Source organism: Mobula birostris, chromosome 11, assembly GCF_030028105.1.
Source record: "Mobula birostris isolate sMobBir1 chromosome 11, sMobBir1.hap1, whole genome shotgun sequence".
NCBI lineage: Eukaryota > Metazoa > Chordata > Chondrichthyes > Myliobatiformes > Myliobatidae > Mobula > Mobula birostris.
Window position 1 is genome coordinate 50,266,752 of NC_092380.1, and position 27,207 is coordinate 50,293,958.

At 42.9% G+C, this 27,207-nt stretch overlaps 1 protein-coding gene across 3 annotated transcripts in view; it reads right to left on the reverse strand.

Moving 5' to 3' along the window:
- Positions 1-27,207, reverse strand: part of LOC140205075 (proline-rich protein 5-like) — a 129,675-nt gene that overhangs the window by 64,699 nt on the left and 37,769 nt on the right. For all 3 annotated transcript variants that reach the window (XM_072272228.1, XM_072272227.1, XM_072272230.1), the window contains exon 2: positions 8,134-8,398. In XM_072272228.1, coding sequence (XP_072128329.1) covers positions 8,134-8,255 — 122 coding nt within the window. In that variant the 5' untranslated portion in view covers positions 8,256-8,398. The remainder of the gene's footprint in view (positions 1-8,133; positions 8,399-27,207) is intronic.

Below are 27,207 nucleotides of genomic sequence, written 5' to 3' on the forward strand. Positions count from 1 at the left end.
GGAATGTCAGGAAAGGGAGTTAGTAGAACATGTAGTTCTGAGTTGCAGGAAGTATGGGATAGAGAGAGATGATGAGAAATAAATTAAGGGAGTTGGGGATGCAGGAATTCACATTAAAAGGGTTGCTGGGCATGGGTGAGAGAGCACAAGTCCGGGTATTTTTAGCGTTTTTAAGGGGTACAGGGGTTTTTTATAGAATATGACGAATAAACAGGAATAGGATACTAGGATGGTCAAAGATGGGAGGATGAAGTGTAGGTTTGTGTGTGTGTGTGTGTGTGTGTGTGTGTGTGTGCGCGCGCGCGATTGGGTGAAGGGATTTAGAATGTATGTCTAGTGCACGTTCTGGAGCAGAGGGTGGCGGTAATGCACCATTAAACTGGATGCCAACCGCCGTAAAACAAGATACAGACAGGCAGACAGAATTAAGAAAGGTAGTGGGTGATTCCACAGCAGTGATCAAGGATAGAATTTGAAAACTCAAACATATCAGGGGTAAAATAGTGTTAAATGAAATTGCCACATCCAAGTTTTACAAAGCCCATCCAGTTCTTATCCCATCTGTAATAAAGTAGTCAGTGAGCTAGGTCACATAGAGGCTGAAGTATGATTGGAGCCTATGAGCAATGCTAGAGGTCTCAGTAACCAAGAAGAATGGGTCAGTCAGGATCTGTGGTGATCTTAAGGTCATCATCAACCCAGTAAAATAGATCAATACCCTCTGCCCAGGATAGAGAATATCTTTGCAAACTTTTCTGGAGGAAAACACTTCAACAAAGTGGACAAAGCTGAGGCCTACCATCAGATGGAGATAGAAGAAGAATCCTAAGTATTTCTCACCATAAACACTCACAAAGGGTTTTATCACTACAATAGGCTTATTTTGGGGGTAGCATCTGAATCTGCACCCTGGCAGAGAACTATGGACCAGGTACTGCAAGGGTGCCCAGGTACTCAGTGTTACCTGGATGACATCATTGTTACTGGTGGGGATGACAAGGAACACCTCCAAAATCTCAAGACATTGTTAAAAAGATTGGATGATTATGGGCTCAGATATGACACAAGTGTGAATTCTTTAAACCAAGTATTGCTTCATGTGGTCACACCATTAACTGAAAAGCATTACAGTGTGCTGAGAAAATTCAAGCAGTGGTGAATGTCCCAAGGCCAAAGGACATGTTGCTGTTGTGGTCCTTTTTAGGAATTGTCAATTACTATAACAGGCTCCTGCCAAACCTAGCTACTGTGTCCACCCCTTGAACTCATTACAACAGGTCGGCAAGAAATAGCAATGGACAAAGCAGTGTAAGGTGGCTTTCCCAAAGACAATGGAAATGGTAACGTCAGACATTATGATCCACACCATCCAGTGAAGCTTGCCTGTGACACCTCTCCTTATGGTATCGGTGCAGTCATGTCACGTGTTATGAGTGACAGAAGTGAACACCCCATAGACTTTGCAACACACTCACTTACCAATGCCGAGAAAGATTACACGCAGATTGGGGAGAGGCCTTGAGTCTGGTTTGGGGTGTAAAATGTTTCAGCCAGTATTGGTATGGAAGAGAGTTTACCCCTGTTACTGATCATCAACCTTTCAATCTACAGAAGGCTGTTCCACTAACAGCAGCAGCACAAATGCAGAGAAGGGCTCTCTTTCTTGGAGGACACAATTACAAGATCAAATTCAAGATGACAGCTAATCCTGGAAATGCTGATGGATTGTCCTGTCTCAGTACTGTTTCATTGGCTTTGTATCTGTACTCGACACAATGATGATAAAATCTAATCTAATTTGTTCACCCTTGGAAAAGGAAATAGCTGGAAAATTTAAGAGGACACTCCCTTTGACGTACATTCCCAAATGCAAATCCAAAGTCTCCCCGTTAGAGCAGAGATGATCCAAAGAGAAATGACAAAAGACCCCATGCTGTCTCAGGTCTACATGGCAACCCAAAATGGCTGGAATGTGCAGCAGAAATTCTAGCTCCCCCATTTATCCCAGTGGCGGAATGAACTTGCCCTTAATGGAGGTTGCCTTATGTGGCACCATCCAAACTGAGAGCTAAAGTGTTATCCCACAAGAGTAAGTGGTCCTCCACAGCAAATAAATCTTTAGGCCTGAATGAGACAACTTAAAAATTTCTATGCTGTGAATGTCTATATAGTAGTTGCGTTATATAGAATACTGTGTAGAGAGCAATACATTACATATTTAAGTTAAGATACATTCTATATTAAATTGGAGTTTATTTCAGTAATATTATAAATATTTTGTATGAATAAGCATTCTTCATTTAATTAAGTAATTAATTATGGGTTACATGTAGAAGTAAGTGAATGGCATAAGTCATCATGCCACAATGCGTACCTCACTGAAGTAAAACGAAAACATGTTATCCCTGGCACCATGTTTTTCTTTCAATTAGTTTTATATTTTGGAGTTACAAAACACGACATTTTCAACCTGAAATGGCAACTCTGTTTGTCTCTCCACAGATGCTGTCTGACTTGCAGAGTGTTTGGCAGCATTCTGCTCTTTTTATATTTTCCACTGCTTGTTATAAAATTGCAGTGCTTTTTCCAGAACTGCTGATGCACAGCTGGCAAGCTATTGCAGAGTTTGTAATGGTCAGGTCAAGTCAAGTTCATTGTCACGTTCATAAGAACGGTGAGTACATACAATGAAAAGCTTGCGTAGATAGATTGTCAGATACTTTATTGATCCCAAAGGAAATCACAGTGTCACTGTAGCATTACAAGTGCACAGATATAAATATTAGAAGGGAAGTAGAAAGAATAGAAAAAAAGTTACTACAAACAGTCCAACAGGACTGGCGTCATCATTTCCAGGGCAATACGTTGACTCATAACATAACACCCAATCCAGTATAGCTGATCCCCTAGTAGACTCAATGACAAACCCCTCTAAAAGGTTTTCCCTATCAACCTGCGTGTTAAAATCTCTCATGACTATCGTAACATCGCCCTTTTGACTTGCCTTTTCTGTTTCCTGTGGTTTAATTGACCACTTCAGCGGGCACTTGGGGGTAATCTACCCTGGTGTAGAAACAGTCACCAAGACAGCGGGCTTCCTTTCCTAAAGGAGATAAGTCATTGTACAGCATCTCTGGGCCGGGAACTGTCAGGGACATGGTTTGGGATAGTCTCAGCCCCAGAGAGATCATAAAATTACAGCACACTGGATGATATACAGCAAAGAAACAGGTGCTTCAGCCCACCGAGTCTATGCTGGCCCACTTACGCTAATAAAACACTAATTCCTATTTATTCTCCTCATACTCTCATAAGCTCACTGGCACACTAAGGCAGGGCTGGTAAATTTATGGCATGTGTGCCCAACGTGGCTTGTACAAAACTTTTGTTGGCACATGGCATGCAGAATACACTATATTGCTCCTCAATTCTTTAAATATGAATAGTTTTGAGCAGGTTTCTAAAATGCTACATTTATTTCAATCAGTCTCTTATACTTTTGTAATGCGCTGTAAGGATTCACTGCTAATGTAATGGCTTCTCTGTAATGTTCACTGCTGAGGTAACGGTTTCTCTGTAGCAGCAATGTTTGATTTATGGCTGGAGAGAACAGGACTGTGGTTATGCATATTAGCCAATCAGAGATTGCTGCTCTGTCTTGTGTATCTGGAAGGAGATTTTTCGCGTTCTTTGGTTGAGGAAAGATGAAGAGGGAAGACATGTGTGGAGAGAGGTGGTAGACCACCAAACGGAGTGGACTGGGATCTGAGGGCCTGAAGGTTGGCGATGCTCAGAGGAGATCGATGGTGGAAGAATGGTGAATGAGTGAGCTCCAACGTGAGCTTTTCACTTTTCCTTGAAATAGGCCCTTTTTAACTTTCACTACTAACTCTATATTCAGATTAAGATTCATAAACTTCAATCATTTAATTGCATATGGTGTACTGTCTGACATTTTGCGTTGTGGGTTTGTAACTGGGCGGTACATTACGCAGCGTCCACACAAAGGTGATTTCACAGTTTGGCGGGGCCAGAGGCGGTTTTCCCCTCGATGAACACGAGCAGGCGAGCCTGAGGATTACAATTTTCCTCGTAAAACAATCAATACACATAAATAAGCAGCAGGATTCCTCCATTTTCTTTAAAAACATCCGTAATTATTGTTACTAATTCATTAATCAATGATCAAAGTTACTATGGCATGCAAGATACTATTTCAGAAGATTTGGGCTCACACTCTCAAAACATTTTGCCACCCCTACACGAAAGGATTTAGTGCAGCCAACTAACCTACCGACCTGCTCATCTCAGACAGAAGCCCATGTGGTGAGAGGGAGAATGTGCGAGGTCCATACAGAGAGCACTGGATTGAACCGTTGTCCCAGGAGCCAAGAGGCAGCAACTCTTCCAGCTATGCCGCAGTGATGCCTGCAGTGTTAAAGCTCTGCTCACTACGCACCACTGCTAATATGGTGTTCTGAGCCTTTCACTGCACACACTGAGGCTGCAAATTGATAAGCCAGCGGCAGGTTTGAAAAAGAGGGAGTGCTGATTCTTCTTTGTTCTTTTCTCATGCCAGATCAGTTAGTGCGCATGTGCCGGTCATGCATGCAGCCTGGTACAGCCGTTCCGATCTATTCTTACTTTCTTCTTCTTACTTTTTAATTTACGTTATTTTTTGTATTTTTTTTCTCATGGTAACACGTCGAAGCTGCACCCTCTCTATCATGCTGATAGAGAGAGTTTTATTCGGGTTTTCTTTAGCGTTGGAAATGGTTACATCCTGACATGCAGGACAGAAGCAAGGTCGCATTGTGTATTCCACAGGCCAGCAAATGCCGGCCAGTTTAGCGAGCAGAGTGGCGGACACCCCTGCTGAAATCTGGAGGAAAACACACAGAGGGGGATCACAAAGCCGAGGAAAGAGGACCGGGTCGAGACAAAAGAGACTTACGGAGAAGAGGAGTTCGGTGGGTAATACTGTTCTGGCTGACCGGAAGTGCACTGAGAGCGGTAAGCGGCGTGAAGGAGAGGGGTGCTTACTGATCTGGTTAACAACGGATGGTGCAATCCGGGGCATATTACGATCGAGGAACGTGTTTGCAGACTGGATATTGAACTTTTTATTGTTGGACTTTGGCCACATTCCACCGTGATACAGCACTTGGTGGCACGGGAGGTCATTCCTGCCTGTGGCCATCGAACGTGCAGCTCCTCCCGTGGAGGGTCAGACACCCTGAGCGAATAGACTGGTCCTGGACTTATTTTCCATCTGGCATAGTTTGCATTTTGTTGTTTGATTGTTGGGGGTTTTTGTATTGCTATATTTATGCTCTATTTTTGGTTGGTGCGGCTGTAACAAAACCAAATTTCCCTCGGAATTAATAAAGTATATCTATCTATCTATCAGATGCTAAGGTAGTCAGGACATAAGAAATAGGAGCGGGAGTCGGCCATCTGGCCCATTGAACCTGCTCCGCCATTCAGTAAGATCAGGGCTGATCTGACCCTGGACTCATCTCCACCTACCTGCCTTTTCCCCATAACCCTTAATTCCCCGACTATGCAAAAAAGGTTTAACCCAGAGAGCAAGAAGAACACTTCTAGAGGCTAATAAGAGTCATCGTGCTGGCCTAGCTTGGCACTAAGTGCTGGATGTGGGTTCTCGATAGAGATTTGCCCTCAGTGTCAGAGAGAATGTGGTGGAGGAGGGGAAACTGAGGACCGAGTCAGTCCGGCTGGGTTTCTTTGTCCTCTTACACTGCCATTAACAGAGGTTAGTGAAGGCTGCCTGGATCAACTCATCGACTGGAACACTCTATTCAGAAACAGGAAGTCCACAGTGGGTAAGAGTAAATTATGGAGGAGCATGAGCTAAAAAAAACACTGATATTGAAATGTCTATTTTGCAGTGTGCTGGGGAGGTGGAGAGGCAACCTTCCACTACATCAGAATGTGCTGCTCAATGAGATAGGAGTGTTCTGGGGATCTCCAAATTCTTGCCTGTGTTATTTCTCTCCTGAGCACTTTAAGGGGGAGGTACATAGGGAGCCGTGTCTTATTGCGAAGATGAGTTATATCCAATCTGCAAACAAATGTCAATAGATTCTTCAGTAGGAAAGGCCTTGTTCATTTTTAGAACATGAGTCAGAAGTCTGTGGGTTAAAATCACATCCTACATCTTATTCATATAATCGCAGCATGAAACCTGAGCACTACATGGAGGAGGTGCTGTACTCTGAGAGACAATGCCCTTAGTTAACATCTTCTTGTTAAATTGGGTCAGGTGGCCTTATTTGAGCAGCGAGCTCTTCCAGGGTCGTGGCTAATAAAATACCTTCAATCATAATGCTTCAGTGATCCTGCCTTGCATGAAATGGACGCTGACGTGAATCATTGTGAACTGCATCCAGATATCTCTGAGAGAGGATACCACGCAAACAGAAGCGCTTCATTATTACGTCCAATCCTGACTCTCTTCTTGTCCTCCCACTTCCTGTCGCATGCAGCTCTTCCAGCACTAACCAGGATTGGGACCTTGAGCTCCTCCTTTAACCCCTCTCAAAATGGGATTGCACTGAATGTGTTGGCACTCCCCAAAAACTGGAAAATGGGTTGAGCACTGTGCTCAGGACCTAATTAACTTCCCTGCCCAATCTCAGCAACATTGCTTACCACCTCAATTTCTCAGAAACCATAATGCAAGTTTCGTTTTGTGTAAATGCACAGAGGTTCACATAATTTACTGCTACATCAAAGAGGTCTCGTCCTGTGACCCAATGGAGGGTTTTTCAGTCACAAAGGACATGAATTCTACGCTCCACCTTAGTTTCCTCTATATAGATGCAAGTTCTCTTTCTCTGATGGAGGAGGATCGGCTTGGTGCTCATGGATATCAGCATCTGGGAATATTGACGCCACCATTCAATGTACCCAATGCTTGTGTCAAAGACTATGTCTACCCATGGATAATCCTTTTGCCCTTCAAGTCAGAGAGACATAGAGCAGGGGTCCCCAACCTTTTTCGCACCGCAGACTGGTTCAATATTGACAATATTCTTGCGGACCGGCCGACGGGGGTGGGGGGGGGTGGTGTTCAAGTAGTGTTGCCAACTTTCTCACCCAAATAAGGGACCAAAGTAGCAGACAAATGTGGGACACTTGTGTTTACCCCGAAAAAGACTACTATGACCATGAAGCCTTGTGTGGGCACCTGTGTGTGCATGTGTGACGTGAGCATACGTGTACGTGCCAATTATTTTTCTACAAATCGGTTTTGGCTTAATCTTCCCGATTCTGTTAAATGAAACTACACTGTACATACATTATTTCTACTTTATATAGGCTGAGTATTTATCATATCATTCCTGCTTTTACTATATGTTAGTGTTAATTTAGGTTTTATGTGTTATTTGGTATGATTTGGTAGGTTATTTCAAGTTCAACTGTGCATGACAGGGAATGAGGAAAGGTGCAGCTGACTCATATCGTTTCATATCGCCAAATCATATCGTTTCCTCGCTGCTTGGTAGCATGTGCTTTGTGGCCCGGTGGTTGTGGACCACTGTCATAGATATATACAGCAGAGAGACTGGTTATTTGATCCACCAAATCTGCACCCATCACTAATCACCAGTCCAATGCTAATCCCAGGTTTATTCCCACATTCTCACCACCTCCCCTCTGGTTCTACCAAGGGGCAACTTACAGTGGTTGATTAGTATAAGACCTCACACGTCTTTGTGGTAGGAAACACACAGGGAAAATGTGCAAACCCCACACAGACAGCACCCAAGGTCAAATATGGACCCGGGACTGTGGGGCTGTGCCACTGTTTTGCCCTTTCAATGAGCAGGATATCTCCAACTCCCATGGCAATTACCCACATGAATATCAGTCGAACATTAACGCCTGGAATTATGGAAAGTCTGATGATAGAATGTCATTCAGAATAGGAAATAGGATGATATCATTTCACTTAAGAGTTTAACAACCAGTAGTCAGTATTTCATCCCTATAGGTTAGGTTGGAAATTGAAATTCAGATCTGCAGGGCAAATTTATTATCCCAGCAAGTCCATTCCTGAGCCGTGTTCCATTTTCATTTGTTTAAAGAAGACGAAAGTGCTCCTACCTGTTCCAGGCCTTGTTGGAGCCAAGCAACGCCGCCTGCCTGGCTGCATGGAACTGAGGTAAGTCACTGAGCACTGGAGAACTCAGAAAGCGAGGCCTAGGCTTGCGGAAGGAGCCCATCATCAGCGACTCACTCTTCACCTCGTCCTGAGGCTGGGGAGTTCTTGAGGTGGAATATCACCTCCAGGGCTTTAATTGAAGTTATAGCATCCGTATTAATGCAGCCTCTAGCTCCTTCCAGTGAGCAAATCAGCATGAAAAGGAATCTGTAGCAAAATGAGAGAAAGTTTAATCAAACACATGCTTTCTTTACTGATGGTAGTGCCTTTATTTCAATGCGGATGTGTTCTGCCCGTCCAGAAAGGAGAAGGACCACACACAATGCATGGACCCACTGTGGACATTGGCACATCATGGAGTGCACCATCTCAGCAAAGTGAAGTGTTCAGATACTGGACACTGAAGACTCCAGATGAACAGGGGGCTGCAGAGCCACAGGAGTGCTGAGTGGTCTTTTTCATGAGATGTCAGACCCAGGTCCTAAATGTCCATCGAGCGGATGTATTAAGGTCCCGTCAGATTACTTTAATGAGGTGTGGACGTATTTCTCTCCAACGTTCTAGCTAGTATTTATCCTCTAACCAGCATCAAACAAAGAGATAACCTGGCGATTTATTTCATGTTTATCTTGCAGCTTGCTGTGTGCACATTACCAAGTTTCCTATATGACAACAACAAACACTAACATATTTATATACCACTATTAACCTAGTAAGATTTTCCAGGAGTCGCTTGGATCTGCTCCAATTTACCCACCGTCACAACAACAGGTGCCATTTCATTTGCTCAGCCCTGGGATGCCTGGGCAATGAAGATGCATACATCAAGATGCTCTTCACTCATTACAGCTCAGCGTTCAACACTGTCACACCCTCAAAACTAATCAGTAGGCTTCAAGACTGAGGCCTTGATATCTCCCTGTGCAACTGGATCCTCAATTCCCTCACTTGCAGACCCCGGTCAGTACAAATTGGCAACTGCATCTCCTCTACAATCACCATCAGTATAGGTGCACCACAAGTTTATCTGCTTAGCCCCCTGCTTTACTCACTTTATACTTATGACAGTGAGGCTGAATATATCTCCAATGTCATATTTAAGTTTGCTGACGACACCACTGTCGTGGACTGAATCAAATGTGGTGATAAACCGGCATATAGGAAGGAGATTGAAAATCTGGTTGAATGGTGCCATGATAACACCTTCTCACTCAATGTCAATAAAACCAGAGTTGATTATCGGCTACGGGAGGAGGAAGCTGGAGGCTCACGAGCCAATCCTCATTAGGGGATAAAAAGTGGAGAAGAAATATATCAGAGGATTTGTCCTGGGACCAGGCCATAAGTACCATCACAAATAAGGCATGACAGTGCCTCCACTTTCTTAGAAGTTTGGCATAGATTCAGCATATCTCCTAATACTTCGACAAACTTCTGTAGATGCACAGTGGAGAATTTCCAAACTGGTTGCATACAGCATGGTATGGAAACGGCAGTGGTCAGGAACAGAAAAGCCTATCCATCACAGGAAAAGCCCTTTCTACCACTCAGAACATTTGCAAGGAGTACTGCCACAAGAAAGCAGGATCCATCATCAAGTACCCCCACCATCCAGGCCATGCTCTCTTCTCGCTACTACCATCATGTAGGAAGAACAAGAACCTTACATCTCACATCACCAGGTTTAGGAACAGTTATTACCTTACAGCCATCAAGAACCTGAACCGGTTCAATGGCTCAATGTTTCAATTTGATATTAGAAAATGTATACAGCATACAACCTCAAATTCTTACTCTCTATAGACATCCACAAAACAGAAGAAATACTCCAAAGCATGAACGTCAGAAAATATTAGAACCCCAAAGCCTCCCTCTACTCTCCTACACAGAAGCAGCAGCAAAAGCATTAACCCTTCACTCTCCCCCCTACTGTCCATCCCAACACTTCGCCATCTCAGATAGTGTCTCTCTCTCTCTCTCTGAGAGAGAGAGAGAGAGAGAGATAGAGAGAGAGATATCGCTCCTGCAACCCGAGAAGCAAGACGGACAGCTCACTGTTTCCATGTGACAATCTGCGCAGCCGCTTGTCCAGGGCTGATAATTTCACTAACCACAACTCCGAAATGATTCCACAATCTGCAGACACACTTTGAAGGACTCTGCGTCTCATGTTCTCAGTATTATTTATTTATTTACTTTGAATTTGCACAGTTTCTCTTCCTTTGCATATTGATTGTTAGTCAGTTTTTATCTATGTACAGTTTTTCATAAATGTTATTGTATTTCTTTATTTTCCTTTCTCAAGGTAGTTTATGCTCTGTGTGGGTGGTGTAATGGTATCTGCACCCAGACTTCAGAACATCAGGTCCTGTGTTCAAATCCGGCTGGCTCCTTGCACTCTTTCCATCCAAGCTGGGTTGAGCATTGAGCTGGCAACACAGCCTTGTAAAACAGACAAACGCCAAAAGAATGGCAAGGTTGCCGCCTGTTGTGCCAAAAAAGGCACAAGGAGGAACTTCACCTTTACTTTTATATGGTACTTTGATAATAAATTTACTTTGAACTTTAATCCTAAATAGAGGACATAGGGGAAGGATGTCGAGAGAGAGTTAGGACATGAGCAGTAGAGATTTGGAGTATCTCAAGTTGAAAGAGAGTAGAAGCTAGTATGGTGCTGTAATGATACATTCTAGAAATAACAGATGTTGACAAGGGTTTTAAAAGCAAGTGAACTTGAGACGGGAGCAATGCCCATTGATATTATGAGGGGTACAATAGTGATTACATTTCAAAAATATTTCAGTGACTTTGAAGTGTTTTGGGAGTGAAGGGTAGTTCTTAAATGCTATTTTTTCTGACTTCTTTCCTGTGCTCTTAAACCAGGCTTCACCAGATTTGGCTGGCTTTCACCTCCTTAGGTGTAGATCTGCAGGGAAAAAGATAGTGTGCTCCACTTCCAAACCTTGGAAGCATTGTTTCCAAAGAACATTTCCACCGTCAGTGATCTTGTCAGTAAAACAATGTAATATTGCCGAGTGCAATAGTGATCAAAAGGTTCTGGGTCTAATATTCATTCTGCGTTAAGTTACTTGATCTTACCCGAGGCCACAGCTGGATGGTAGGGCTGACCTCTGCAGTGGATAAAACTGCTGCATGAAACAAGATGTGATGTGCATTCAGTGAAAGCTTATTGGGTTCAGGGGAAATTCCAACCGTGGTTGAATAACCTGTTGACACCTAACGCCTAGGCTTGCATCTGATAAATGTTCTTTTCGGCATGGTCTCCTACAATATGCAAATAACTGCACTTTGAGAAGTAGCTCAGTGCCTGTAACTTATTTTGGAACGTGAGAAAGCTCTATTATAAATGCAAGTTCTTTATCCTCAGAGAAGGGCAGGAAGAGAACCGAAAATAAAATGCTCGGGGTGCTTGAACATGCAATGTTCAGTTTTGATATTTCCATAGTGTTGCATCTCGCCATTCAACGTGCATTAAGCCTTTGGGCCAGCTTTATTATTCTTGGTCTGTGATCAGCACATCCAAACAAAGGTACACAAATTAACCCATGACAGAGCCCAAGCCAATACCTTTTCACTGTCAAAGAAACAGACTATGCGGCCTGAAAGGCTTTGTATTTTGCCGCTGATGCTGTCATTTCTTACAGTACGGGGCACCACAAGGATAATTAAGTAGAAATGAGAATAAACAACAGCACTGCATGTGCTGCCAAGACAAAGGATAGCATTTGACTGTCAAATGCTCCTGAAATGAGTTCACCTGGGGGGGGGGGGGGAAGATGTGGTGTGACGGCGTGGGGAAGAAATGGTGGGGAATGGGGCGAAGGTCACTGAAATCACAAACCAATTAAAATTAGGGGTACATGTGCAGAGACAAATCTAGATAGAAAAACAGGAAACTCTGTAAGGATGTAATTGGTCTCTGCTGAAGTCACTTTCAATAAATTTGAAGATGTCAAGAGCTAATTCTGACTAGGAATTGACTTATTACACCAGCTGATCCCAGACTGATACAGATGGGGTTAACTGCCATTTGCAAACATCGCAGGAAGATGCTGTGCATTTCGACTCTATGGTTAAGAAGGCATATGGTGCATTGGTCTTCATCAGCCGTGGGATTGAGTTTAAGAGCCGAGAGGTAATGTTGCAGCTATACAGGACTCTAGTCAGACTCCACTTGGAGTACTGTGCTCAGTTCTGGTCACGTCATTACAGGAAGGATGTGGAAACTATAGAAAGGATGCAGAGGAGATTTAGAAACATAGAAACATGGAAAACCTACAGCACAATACAGGCCTTTCGGCCCACAATGCTGTGCCGAACACATACTTACCTTAGAAATTACCTAGGGTTACCCATAGCCCTCTATTTTTCTGAGCTCCATGTACCTATCCAGGAGTCTCTTAAAAGACCCTATTGTATCCGCCTCCACCACTGTTGCCGGCAGCCCATTCCACACACTGACCACTCTCTATGTTAAAAACTTACCCCTGACATCTCCTCTGTGCCTACTTCCACTTCCAAACACCTTAAAACTGCCCTTTCATGCTAGCCATTTCAGCCCTGGGAAAAATCCTCTGACTATCCACACGATCAATGCCTCTCATCATCTTACACACCTCTATCAGGTCACCTCTCATCCTCTGTTGCTCCAAGGAAAAAAGGCCGAGTTCACTCAACCTCATACAAGGATGTTGCCTGGATTGGGGAGCATGCCTTACGAGAATTGGTTGAGTGAACTTGGCCTTTTCTCCTTGGAGCGGCGGAGGATGAGAGGTGACCTGATAGAGGTGTATAAGATGATGAGAGGCATTGATCGTGTGGATAGTCAGAGGCTTTTTTCCCAGGGCTGAAATGGCTAACATGAGAGGGCACAGTTTTAAGGTGCTTGGAAGCAGGTACAGAGGAGATGTCAGGGGTAAGTTTTTTATGCAGAGAGTGTTGATTGTGTGGAATGGGCTGCTGGCAACGGTGGTGGAGGCGGATACGATAGGGCCTTTTAAGAGACTCCGGGATAGGTACATGGAGCTTAGAAAAATAGAGGGCTATGGGTAACCCTAGGTAATTTCTAAAGTAAGTACATGTTTGGCACAGCTTTGTGGGCCGAAGGGCTCGTATTGTGCTGTAGGTTTTCTATGTTTCTATGAAGATCTAAAGCCAATCAATGGGAATTTTGTAAAATTCGTTGGGATTTGTCTGCAAGGGACAACAGAAACTATTCAATTTCACTCTCCAATGTAGAAAGGAAGGAACAGTTGATAGCAGTGCTTTACCCGGTTCTGAAAGGTCCTTTATATGCTGGCTCATTTGAAAGACCACTCGGGCCCAATCTGACTAGGAACTCAGAACACCGAACATAGGACAGTACAACACAGGAACAGGCCATTTGGCCCACAGTGCTGTGCTGACCCAGCTAAAAAGCAAATCAAAAACACCCAAATACTAGTTCCTCCTACCTACACCATGTCCCTATCCCTCCATCTTCCTCACATCCATGTACTGTCTCACTGCATTGAATCAGATAATGAAACAGAAGATTATTTTCTTTAAATGTTCTTTTTTATTTGCATAACAAGCTTTTTCGTTTATGCACTGCGGTAAGATAAAAGTAAACAGAAGAGAATTGACATCATCTTTGTCACTGTCAAACAAAGCAAAAAAAGAAGGCCTCAGGGGTTTGAAACACAAGAGGCTTGTGCGTAGAAATAAATGGAAGTAGATTATATCATAAAATGCAAGAGGAACTTGGTGTCACTAGTATTGTTCATTAGCCTGGTTATCTGAATTTGAACAATGAATAGTCCCATGTCACAATACATTCCTGGCTTACAACTAACTAGCAAATCTTCCTCTTTTGCCCCATGTGCAATTACTTGAAGATGTGCATTATTTTAACCAAGTTTGCAACACACAGTACCTGGGTGTTATTCCATGGGATGACTAGTTGCCCTGTTTTCCTCTGCCTGTCAATCTAATTTGAGACTCTGAGAGTGACTGAGGAGCTCTGTGATTTGCCTGTTGGGAAGTCTAAGTGGTGTATATGACGGCAACACGGAGCTGTGTGTATACTGATGGCAGAGGCTCCCTTTCCCCTAGTTCGAAAAGTCCTCAGGAGTGTCACACAAACAAGATTCGACGTCCGCAGGGAATGCTTCCGTGAAGAAAAAGACTTATCCAGAGAAAAGGACAGCTTGTACGCAGACCCGTGAAAGACTCTTAAAGCAAATCAAAGAGACCTGATTCTGAGATGTCACTATCCAGTCGTACACCGAACAGTCCGTGCTCCGAGTGTCTGGAATCCCAGCAGCTCCATGTTTTAGCCCCTTTTGTAAAACATACAAGTGGTTTTGCATGCAGCCTTGGTTTTGACAACACATATATGTTTTTACAATAAATGCAATATGGGGGGGGGGGCAATAAAATTAGAATAAAGCCATGGGTTATACAGTAAAACCAATTTTTTATCAATGGTGCACATCTTCATTTTAAGATTTCTGTGGAGAAGTGCATAATGCTTATACTGGAATATTTTTTGTATAAACTGACATGATTATGAACGCACAAATGTGTGTCAATATGTGTAGGTTTGTGTACTTTCGTGCAATGTTGAGGATGAACAACTAGCTTAAAAATGACTCCCTTTTTCTGATTTATTGAACACTGAATACTGACGGAAGAACTATCACACCTCGGGAGCTAATTTCATGTAAACATTTCCTTGACACTATCAGTGAGATATGTGGAAGAAACCACATAACCTATTTGCATTTGTGATTCTGCTGCCTCTACCACATAAACTGGCATCGAGTCAGGTGGTGAGCCTGATGAAAATTTGCGGCTGATGGCAGACAATGTTCCTCACGGAATGCATTTTAGTAGCAAGGCATTCAAGTGTCAATCCAACAGTTAGAACCCTTTCAAGGCTAGTGTGCCAGATTTTCCAAACCAAAAAGCTTGTGTGTTGCACATTTTCATTCAAACTTACAATGCCTACAATCACAACATGTGACTACTTTTAATAGATATCTTGTTAATAGATGCATGAAACAGAGTGAGCTGCCTATGTCTTTTCAAACTGAAAATAGAGTTACCACTTATTTTCTAAAAAGCCTTCCTTCCTGTGTGTTCAAACTCACCTCCAGAGTCAGAGAGCCACATAGGCATACAGCAAATAAATCCTTGGACACTCCACCCCCACCCCCATTTACACTAATCCCATTCTGTTTCCCCCAGCTTCCCGTAGACACTGTGAATCTACCGTACACTCACACACTAGGGGCAATCGACCCATGTCAGGGATGTGGGAGGAAGCTAAAGTATCTGGAGGAAAGGATGCGGTCACATTGAGAACATGCAAACTGCACACTGACAGCGCCCGGGGTCAGGACTCCGGCACAGTAACATGGTGGAGGACCACCCCTATTAGACTACGCCTGCATTAAAATAGGGAATTGTCCTGAAAGGCAACCATACTTGCACAAAGCATTCGATTGCATTTGGCAGCCAAAATTCCAGCAAGGCAGTTGTGAGTGAAAACATGGTGCCATGTGATAGAATTTATAAACCTTCAGATTTTATAATCCGTTTAATAGTCTTTCAGTACCTTTAAATACCTTTATCACTTCAAGGCCTCGGTCTTTCACAACAGCCCTATTTTTGGATCTCACATGAGTCAAGAGTGAATTTATACCTGCTCATATCCAGCCTGCTGTGGAGTGGACAATTAACGGAGAAAGTCTCCTCGACCTCAAAGGATCTGAGAAGCTCTTTTTTTTCAGAGTACTACAAACAACTTTGAAAAAAATCTCCAGAAGAGTTGTCAAAGATTTGGAAAGACGGTCAAAATTTTTTAAAAGACAGATGATGTCTGTGACTGTGGTTTGTTTTTGCTTAGAGCTAAAGAACAAGAACCATTTGTAGGAATTGATTATTGTTTTATTACAACAATAAATTCCGTTAAAAGGTACGCTTTCTGACTCAAAGTCCTTTAATTATTAAACTTCTGGGGTAATTGTTGTTAACTTACAGTACTTCACATTGGAGGGCGCATTTTTGATGTATTAAATTTCTCCTTTCTTTGGTTATCAAAACAAAATTCATCCGGTTTTCTGCCAATGTTTTTCAAGAAGCAGCAAACTAAAAGATATTCTCCAAAGATATGCCACTTAATTGTGAGGCCATTTAGTTTCTGCCAAAATGAACAATTACATATCTTTCTATAATGCTTCATTTGATGGATCTTTGCCCACTCACTTAGCCTATTTCTATCCCCTTGTAGCCCTTTCTGTCCACTTCACAACTTACTCCGTGTCATCAGCAATCTTAGCACTGTTACTTTCTTTACTGCGGTCACTTGGATATTTTGTGTAAATGGTGAGAAGTTGAGGCCCCAGCACTAATCCCTGCAGCACCCCACTGGTTAAAGGAAAATAGCTTTTTCCCCAGGGCTATAATTGCTCTGAACCAATCAATCAAGCATCATCCCTAAATTTGTTATATTGCTCCTTTTAATACTGGTTTTATGGCGGTCCTGCATCTGAGTTGTGCTTTTGTACTGCTGGACATTGCTTGTACTGGCTGGTTACTTGATTTTATTTATTGTTTATTTATTTTATTTGTTGTTTTATAGCATTGAGTATGAGAGTTGCAAACTCATTTTCACTGTACAGTATTGGTGCATGACAAATTGTTCTATGCAATGACAATAAAGATATTTCATTTCATTTCATTACATTTTCAACCAGAAAAATAAACCCTTCATTGCCTTTTTTGTTTCCTGGTAGCAAGCCAAGATTTGACCCACACCAACGTGTTATATCTTACAACACAAACTTTTGTTTGCCTAAATAACCTTTGTTGCAACACCTTTGCAACCATCTGGAAAGCTAAGTACATCAATAGAATATTGATCAGATATGGTTTTATGTAGAAACAATATTGACTTTGTCTGATTTCCTTCCGTTGTTAGGGCAAAAGGGCCTTGGGTCCCACACTGCTAGGCTAAGAAACAGATATTACCCTTCAACCATCAGGCTCCTGAACCAGTGTGGACAACTCCACTCACCTCAAGTCTGAAGTAATGGACAACTTATGGACTAACTTTCAAGGACTTTACAATTCATGCTCTCAGTACATGTTATTTATGTTTGTATTTATTTATTTGCACAGTTTTTCTTTTGCACATTGGTAATTTGTCAGTCTTTATGTATAGTTTTCCATTGATTCTATTTTATTTCTTGTTCTACTCTGAATACCTGAAAGAAAATGAATCTCAAGGTAGTAAATGGTGACGCATAGTCATCATAACTTTGATAATAATTTACTTTGAACTTTCAAAGTGTTTCATTATGGCTTCCAATATTTTCCCATTTTCCCTATTAAGATAACAATAGTTTCTTACACTCTTTGAATAAAGAAACTACATTTGCATCATGTCTGAATAAATTTGCGTAGCAGGCTAGTTACTAGACTTGATCCTTCCAAACTTTGAATGGTGCAATGAAGTAATACTGGTATTTGTAAAAGTGCTTTAGACACAGCAGCACAATGGCATATTCTTCCTGGAAACAGTACAAATATATCCCTTGCCTCATTTTATCAGAAATGTATTATTTTCATTCTTGAGCTGTGTATGTATCATCGGCAATACCTCCATTTCTTGTCCACCTAATTGTCAATTCAGATAGGGGTGGTGAGCTTTGCCACTTATCATTGCAGTCCTGGTGAAGAGACTCTCATGGTCTTGTGAGGAAGTACACTTTAGGAATCAGGCCAGCAATCATCAAGGAAGGGCGATATATTTCCAAGTCGGTATGATGTGTGACTTGGAGAGGAACCTGCATGTGGTGGCTTTTCCCAAGTGCCTGTTGACCGTATGCTTCTCGGTGATTGAGATCGTGGGCTTGGGAGGTGAAGTCCGAGTCGCCTATGCAGTGGATTTCATTGCTGGTACACACAGTTCTCCTGGGTAACCGAGTGTTGCTGAAGCTGCATTCACCCAGGCAGCCCTGGCTTCGAGATGGAAAAGCTTTGCAAGGCCAGGAGAGTAACAAGCCACAGGAAGCCCAGCCTCTGACCTTTAACCACAGTGTATCATTCACTTGACATTTTCAGCTGAGGATTTCTGCACCTTAGGCCCACTGAGCAGTCACAAACCTGAAATGCTGACTGTTCCGCTGCAGCCCATGTTGTCTGATCTGCTGAGGTTTTCTTTCCAGCATTTTCTGCTTCTGCTTCAGCTCTGATGTCCTGGGATGTTCCGGTCATGTTGATGATCGGCTTGCTAGCAGTGGGCTATTCAGCCCCTGTTTAATTAGATCCAAGAGGATAAATAACTTAGATCCAAACTCCTTCTTGTCTAGTTTCCTAACTCAACAGGGTAATAATGAATCACCATCCCCATTTTACACTGCACCTGATTTTATTCTCTTTTCTCCACACATGGAGGTTTTAATAACAAATCTTGAATCTATAATGGACATAGCATACAGAAAATAGAAGATTATGCTACAAAGGCAAAAGAATAACATCCATGCCCATTGTGCAAAAGACTAATATGCACATAAATCACATCAGTACTAAATGTTGATATGGTTACATGGACTATGGCTTGGACCTGTTTAATCTGACGAGTCCCATTAATTAGTAATCAACTGTAATTATCCCACGGAGCAGCCCCATTATTTAATCCTTGGAATAGTTCCCAATTATTCTTGATTCCTCTTGAACTTCTGCTGATGTACAGTAGAGACTGACAGCATGTCACCCACGTGGGTATTTTACCACTGTAAGTCAAGACATACATCATTCTAACGCAGAGGCCATTTCTGTTCACGTCCAACGTCCACACCCTTGATCTCCAACTTGGAGCAGCATGCCCTCCACTCCTCCTTACCCAGGAGAAACATACCAAATTTCATTCCTATATTGAAGGAGGACATTTCGGCCTATTCAGTCAAAGCCAGCTCACAGTGCAATCTCGTTCTCCTGGGTTCCCATCAACTCTTTTCAGATTCTACAACTCAGCCTCACACTCGGGACAGTTTACACTGGCCGATTAGCCTATCAACATGCCCACCTTTGGAATATGACAGGTACAGAGGGCACTGAGAGAGAACTCTCATAGTTACAGAGAGAATGTACAAGATTCACACAGATTGGGATTGAAACTGGGTTGCTGCGGCTATGAGCAACTGAGTCAATCAGTCAGGAATTCCCACTCTTTCTGCTGATGTTGATTCAAACCAGACCAGGAAATGGATCTCCCCTGACCAACAACAGCAGGCCTTTCCCACCACATGGTTAAAGCACTTGGGATTCCATGTGATCCAGACCATTTGATACAGAATTGACTTGGTGTTAGGGATTACAGAGTAGTTTTTCAAACAGCACCCCTGCAACCAGTGGTTTGCCACTGGGATCAGTATTCACGACCTATGTTGTTTGTCATCTATATTAACCACCTGAATGAGTATGTAGTTGGCACACTGGGCAGATGACACCAAACATTGGTGGTATAGTGGACAGTGAAGAGGGTTATCAAAGATTACAAGAAGATCTAGATAATCTGGGAAAGTGGGCCAAAGGACTCAATTCAAAGTGGTACTAAGTGATGCAAAGTTAAACCAGGGCATGCTGTTCTCAGTAAATGGAGAGTATTATACATAGAATAGCGAGCCCTGGGAGTACAAAGTACATTGTTCCCTGAAAATAGTGACACAGATAGCAAGGTGATAAAAAAGGTTTCTGGCCCTCATCGATCCGGGTACTGAGCACGAGAGTTGGAAGGTCATGTCAAGGTTGTGTAAGATGTTGGTGAGACCACTCCTGGAGAATTATGTTCAGCCTGGCTAGAGGAAGGATGTCATTAAGCTGGAAAACATGCAGGAAAGATTCATGGGGATGTCACCAGGACTGGAGGGCTTGAATCGTACAAAGTAACTGGATAAGGGGAGGTTATATCACAAGGGCAAAAACCAGGAGAGTGGTCACAGTCTTTTCCCCCAAGGTAAGGTGTCTAAAGCTAGAGATATACCATTAAAGGAAGGAATTAAAAGTGCCACAGAGGGGCAACTTTTTCACAAAGTGGGTATTTGGAACAACTACCAGTGATAGAGTTACAACATTTAGACAGGCAGGAACATGGATTGGAAAAGTTTAGAGGGATATGGGCCAAAGGCAGACAAATGGGACTAGTTCAAGTATACAGCTTGATCAGCATGGACGAATTGAACCAAAGAGTTTGCATGCAGTATGACCCTAAAGCCTACACCTCCCCGAAGAAATCACCCAGGTTAACTAACACAATCCCCTCCATCAGCCACAAAACTGAGATGAAAGAAATTGCAAATGCTTAAAAAAAAGTAGTTGGAGATAAACAAGGCCTTCAACATACAAAACAAAATCAAAAGGCAGCAAGAGACATTAACCAAAACAGATGCTGATTATATCAGTGCTGAAATGAATCAGCTGTATAGCCAATTTTCATAAACAGCACAGTAAACTGATCAAATCAGTTAGTAGGGACTATTTCAGCTGCATTCGCAGAGTCTGTAAATAGCAATCTTCACACTAAAGTGTGAAATTTGAAATAGCTACATTTTGATGAAAAGATCACCAGACTTGCCATTTCTCCCTTCGTACATGCTTCACAGAAGTCAGTTCACCACCAGCATTTTCTGCTTCTGTTTCCAGTTTTCCACATCTGCAGTATTTTAAGACCATAAGACACGGGAGCAGAATTAGGCCATTCGGCCCATCGAGTCTATTTCACCATTGCATCATGGCTGACCCACGATCTCTGTCAACCCATTCTGTTGCCTTCTCACTGTAACCTTTGATGCCCTGACTAATCAAGAACCTACCAACCTCCACTTTAAATACCCTCAATAACAGGGTCTCCACAGCCATCTGTGGTAATAAATTCCACAGATTCACCACCCTCTGGCTAAAGAAATTCCTCCTCATCTCTGTTCTAAATGAACATCACTCTATTGAGGCTGTGCCCTCTGGTCCTAGACTCACTATAGGAAACATCCTCTCCACGTCCAAACAAGAGAAAATCTGCAGAAGCTGGATATCCAAGCAACACATACAAAATGCTGGAGGAACTCAGCAGGCCAGGCAGCATCCATGGGAAAAAGTACAGTCGACATTTCGGGCTGAAACCCTTTGGCGGGACTGGCAACCCTTCTCCACATCCAGTCCTTCAAGGCCTTTCATTATTCGATAGGTTTCAGTGAGATCACCCTCATTCTTCTAAATTCCAGTGAGTACAGGCCCAGAGCCATCAAATGCTCCTTACACTTTAACCCTTTGTTTCCCGGGATCATTCTTGTGAACCTCCGCTGGACCCTCTCCAATGCAATCACATCTTTTCTTAGATAAAGGGCCCAAAACTGCTCAAAATACTCCAAACGCCTGACCAATGCCTTTAAAGTCTCAGAATTACATCTTTGCTCTTATACTCTAGTCCTTTCAAAATGAATGCAAACATTGCATTTGCCTTCCTCGCCACTGATTCAACTTGCACTAGGGCTCCCAGGTCCCTTGCACCTCTGATTTTTGAATTTTTCCTGTTTAGAAAATAGTCTACACCTTTATTCCTTCTACCAAAGTGCACGACAATAGACTTTCCTAAATTATCTGCCATTACTTTGCCTACTCTCCCAATCTATCGAAGTCTTGCAGACTCCCCGTGTCCTCAGCCCTACCTGCCCCTCCACCTACCTTTGTATTTGTAAGTGAACTTGGCCATAAAACCATCAATTCCATCATCTAAATCGTTGACATATAATGTGAAAAGAAGTGGCCCCAATACGGACCCCTATGGAACACCACTAGTCACTGGCAGCCATCCAAAATAAACACCCTTTATTCCCACTCACTGCCTCTTTTGCTATTGTTCCAGTTATAACTCTGTGTATTTCCAAGAACATTCTTCAACAGGGGTTTATAGTGAGAAAGAATTGGGTAGCTCATTAAGCCGAAGCAAGGCGAGGCTTCAATGGATGTCTAATTCAACTAATATTTGGTGTGGTTGGTCTAACGTACCACTCAGAAAAAGCCTAAAACAGTTTTTAGTGCGTCTGGTAGAACACCAATGCTGCATTGGGCCCAAATAGAAACATAGAAACATAGAAAATAGGTGCAGGAGTAGGCCATTCGGCCCTTCGAGCCTGCACCGCCATTTATTATGATCATGGCTGATCATCCAACTCAGAACCCTGCACCAGCCTTCCCTCCATACCCCCTGATCCCCGTAGCCACAAGGGCCATATCTAACTCCCTCTTAAATATAGCCAATGAACTGGCCTCAACTGTTTCCTGTGGCAGAGAATTCCACAGATTCACCACTCTCTGTGTGAAGAAGTTTTTCCTAATCTCGGTCCTAAAAGGCTTCCCCTTTATCCTCAAACTGTGACCCCTCGTTCTGGACTTCCCCAACATCGGGAACAATCTTCCTGCATCTAGTCTGTCCAATCCCTTTAGGATTTTATATGTTTCAATCAGATTCCCCCTCAATCTTCTAAATTCCAATGAGTACAAGCCCAGTTCATCCAGTCTTTCTTCATATGAAAGTCCTGCCATCCCAGGAATCAATCTGGTGAACCTTCTTTGTACTCCCTCTATGGCAAGGATGTCTCTCCTCAGATTAGGGGATCAAAACTGCACACAATACTCCAGCTGTGGTCTCACCAAGGCCTTGTACAACTGCAGTAGTACCTCCCTGCTCCTGTACTCGAACCCTCTCGCTATAAATGCCAGCATACCATTCGCCTTTTTCACCACCTGCTGTACCTGCATGCCCACTTTCAATGACTGGTGTATAATGACACCCAGGTCTCATTGCACCTCCCCTTTTCCTAATGTAAGCTATCCTGCTGCAACTGTGGGATCATACCCTACCCTTCCTTTAACAGAGGCTAGATCTTTAGAAGTATTTACAGTGGGGGTTGATAAAGTTTTGAAAGTTTGGGAGATTGAGGCCTATGGTGAACTGGCACAAAAGAGGAGTTGGGGGATTGTGCCTATTTTCTTCCACCAGAATATTCCACAATGAAGATCCAAGATTTTCAACCAAGTTGATCCAAATGAAAAGGTCCAGGACAGCAAATTAACAGGTCCATGGGAGATCAGATCAATCCAGCACACCGAGAAGCAAGACAATGAAATAAAGTGGTTCTGGATGAAATGGTGACTCCCTCATTAAAAACAAAGCATCAGATTCCACAAGGAAAATATTGGATAATTCTCATCAGGCAATCTGCATCCACCATTGTCTGTTCTTATATCAGATGTCCAGCACTTGCATTTCCTTTCCAATTTATTTGTTCTATGCTCATTGTCCGCATGAAAGGCCAATTAAGAATAAACAAAGCTAGGCCATTGATGGGGTTCTTGTGATTTCACAATTAACGGTGCTGATTTTACAAAGGCTCTTTTCTCTGTTCCTTCTTACTAACAGTGAGGCTTGTTTTTGAATTTGTCTCTCTCTGACCACTCACCCAGGGCTGTTCACCAGCTCAGTGGCGAGAGTGAACCACTGATTTATTCTGAGCCTTTGTTAGCTCAGTGTTGTTTATCTGCACGCACGTAAACACTGAACCCAGGGACCAAACAGCCTCTCAGCACCAAGGAACCCATTCAGCCTGTTGTTTTTGTACCAGCTCTTAGAAAGCATAACTGAACTGGTCCCACTCTTCATATACTGTACACATGTTCTTTAATTTTTTTTGTCCTTCAGCATTCTCTCCTTTCTGTGGTGAAATTGTCTGAGAATGTTGGGATGGCTTCTCGGCGTGAGTGGGCAAAAGATCTTATTCCTGAGCATCTTCCAGTAACTTTAATGATAGTCAGCATGTCCTCCATTCCCAGGTGTCAGCTGCTCTCATCTTCCATGTTCACCACAAGACAAACAGCATGGTCGACACCTTGATACACATCAGCCCTTGTTCTCAGATCCATCTGCAACTAGGTTACTGGAAAAGATTTAGCTCGCAGTGTTCCAATTTCGAGCTCACGATGTGGATTCGATAATATCAATGTCATCCCCATCCCAGCTTGGGATTCAGGATTCATTGGTATTAGATAAGTGCTCGGAATGGATATTTCAGTGTACTTCCACGTTAGAACCCAGCTGGCCAAAGCTCACATTCTCTACCTAGACCACCCCCACCCCTTCCACTTCCTGCCATCACGTCCATCAAACCGATGACCTCTGTTGTCACCTGCCTGTGGCTGATTTCCCCAAAATACTCATCAGACTGGGTTCCTGAAGAGAACATCTTTCTCACCGATCTTTACCAACTTCAACAGATCAAGCTTGATATGAAATAAAAATAGAAAAGACCATGCACGCTCATGCAGGCCTGTCCACAATGTTGCAAAGAGAAACTGAAGGGTTTTAGACCTGAAGCATGAATTGTGTTTCCTTCCCACAGATACTGCCTGACCTGCTGAGTGTTTCCAGTGCTTTATGTTTTTATTTTAGATTTCCATATCTGTAGCTCTTTCTTATTTTAGGGATGTGATTTGTCATTTCTGAGCAAATGGTTTTCTATGAGTTAATTTGGGGAATGTGGAGGAAGACGGTGGGCCTGGTTCGCCTCTGGCAACATAGAAATATATGCTGATGTCACTTCTAGAACACAGCATGTTTAATTATTTGAATATAGTTCCCCTTCCACCTCTTCCCCCGAAGGCCATACTCACTTAACCTACAATTCAATCTGATTTTATCTGACAATTACATGTGCAAGGGGCCAGGGGAAGGGATTTTACAGTTTCTTTTCACTGCAGAAGAAAGAAGGGGAGACACTCAGGATTTAAAGTGTTACACAAAAGCACAAGAAAACACGAGCAGGAGAATAGGCATCTGGCCCTTTCAAGCCTGTCCAACTAGGCCTCATCTCCACCTCTGTGCAGTTTTCCCATTGCTCCCAATTCCTTTATCTTTCAAAATGTATCTGCCTTCTCCTTAAAATCTCCAGTGATGCAGCTTCTACAACATTCCAGTGTATGGAATTCCAGAGATGCACTACCCACTGTGAGAAAAATTCCTACATACCTTAATATGTAAATGACCAGTCCCTCACCTTGAGGCTGTGTCCCCTCATTTGAGGTTCTCCCACTAGTGGAAACCAAATGGGATTTGTAGTGATCAGGACCAATGGGAGAGGACCAAAAAGTTAACGTACAGTTGACTTAATTGACAGTTTCTGTAGGGGAAAATCTCAATTCCCCTCCACCCTCTATCTCGTAGGTGATATTAATCCTGCACTAGACTGATGGTACAGGAGTTACAGGAGGAACAGGTGGAAGACAGGAACAAATAGCACGTGCAGATGGATTGAGGGACAGGACAGGAGAGGAAGGCAGACGTATGGGGAGACTGAATGGTGTGTTTGGTTGGAGTGTGAAGCAAAAGAAGCTGGCAATCAGGTGGTTGTTTGTGAAGAGAGCAGAGGTAACAGGTAAGGCTCTCAGGCCTCAGCACACAGAAGATAGCCAGTGTTCTCAGTATCTATAAGAAATACAAAATTTTAAAACTGACAGCAAAAGTTAGGAAATCACCTGGCATATTATTTCCCCTAAATCATAATTAAGTATGAGAATCAGGCAAGCTGTGGGTATGGCTAAGGCTTTGAACAGAGGGTGAGTCATACTGAAAGAAGCACGCTCACCATCCTGCTTTCTCATGACCTCTATCGTTTCCTAATCTGGAACGAGCAACTATGAGGGCCTGATTGCATACCTCATCATCAAATCCCTTTCTTCACAAGAACACAGGGTCGAGTAAGACATTTAAAGAGTAAGAATTCGGATCTACGCTACTGGAACTGCCCCAAAGCCTCAGTGTGTTTATTTAGCGGGTTGGTGAGTCATGTCATGGTATGATTTGCTGCCTCGGGTGATAGAGCTTATCTCAGTCAGGCTGACAGTAGGGTGCTCCATCTCAAATAATAACGAGGCAGCCTAGAGAGAAGAAGTCATCACCCTGACACAGTGGTGTCAAGAAAACAACCTCTCCCTCAATGTCACAAAAACAAAGAAGCTGGTTGACTGCAGGAGAAATGGATCTGGGGTTAAGAGGGTGAACAGCTTTAAGTTCCTCGGCATACACATCACCGAGGAACTTAAAGCTGTTCACCCTCTTAACCCCAGATCCATTGATGTTAAAAGGGGTTAGGCTGACTCCATTTCGGTATACACATCACCGAGGATCTCACGGGACCTGTACATATCGGCCGTGTGGTGAAAAGAGCACAAGTTTGGTACGGGCCCCCAAATCCTAATAACTTTCTACAGGGGCACAATTGAGAGCATCCTGACTGGCTGTGTATCACTGCCTGGTATGGGAACGGTACTTCCCTCAATCACAGGACTCTTCAGAGAGTGCTGCAGACAGCCCAGCTCATCTGTAGATGTGAACTTCCCACTATGCAGGACATTTACAAAGACAGTTGTGTAAAAAGGGCCCAAAGGATCATTGGGACCTGAGTCACCCAACCACAAACTGTTCCAGCTGCTATCATCTGGGAAACGGTACTGCAGCATAAAAGCCAGGACCAACAAGCTCCAGGGCAGTTTCTTCCATCAGGCCATCAGATTGATTAATTCACGCTGATACAATTGTATTTCTATGTTATATTGACTGTCCTGTTGTACATACTATTTATTACAAAATACTATAAATTGCACATTGCACATTTAGAAGGAGACGTAATGTAAAGATTTTTCTTGTCATGTATGTGAGGGATGTAAGTAATAAAATCAATTCAATTTAATTTAATTCATTCAGCTGAGTTGTGGGTCAGGAAAGATCAGCCCCGATTTGTACTCTCAACTTCTTTCCAGTGCCTGACACTAGAAACACACCCGTGTGGTAACAGGGTCAATGATAGTGAAGTCCTGATAGTCAAAAGGTCTGACATGAGTCAATGAAGTTTTAGCCTTTTAATTCAAGAAGCTGGACAATTGAAAAAGTAAGACAATGC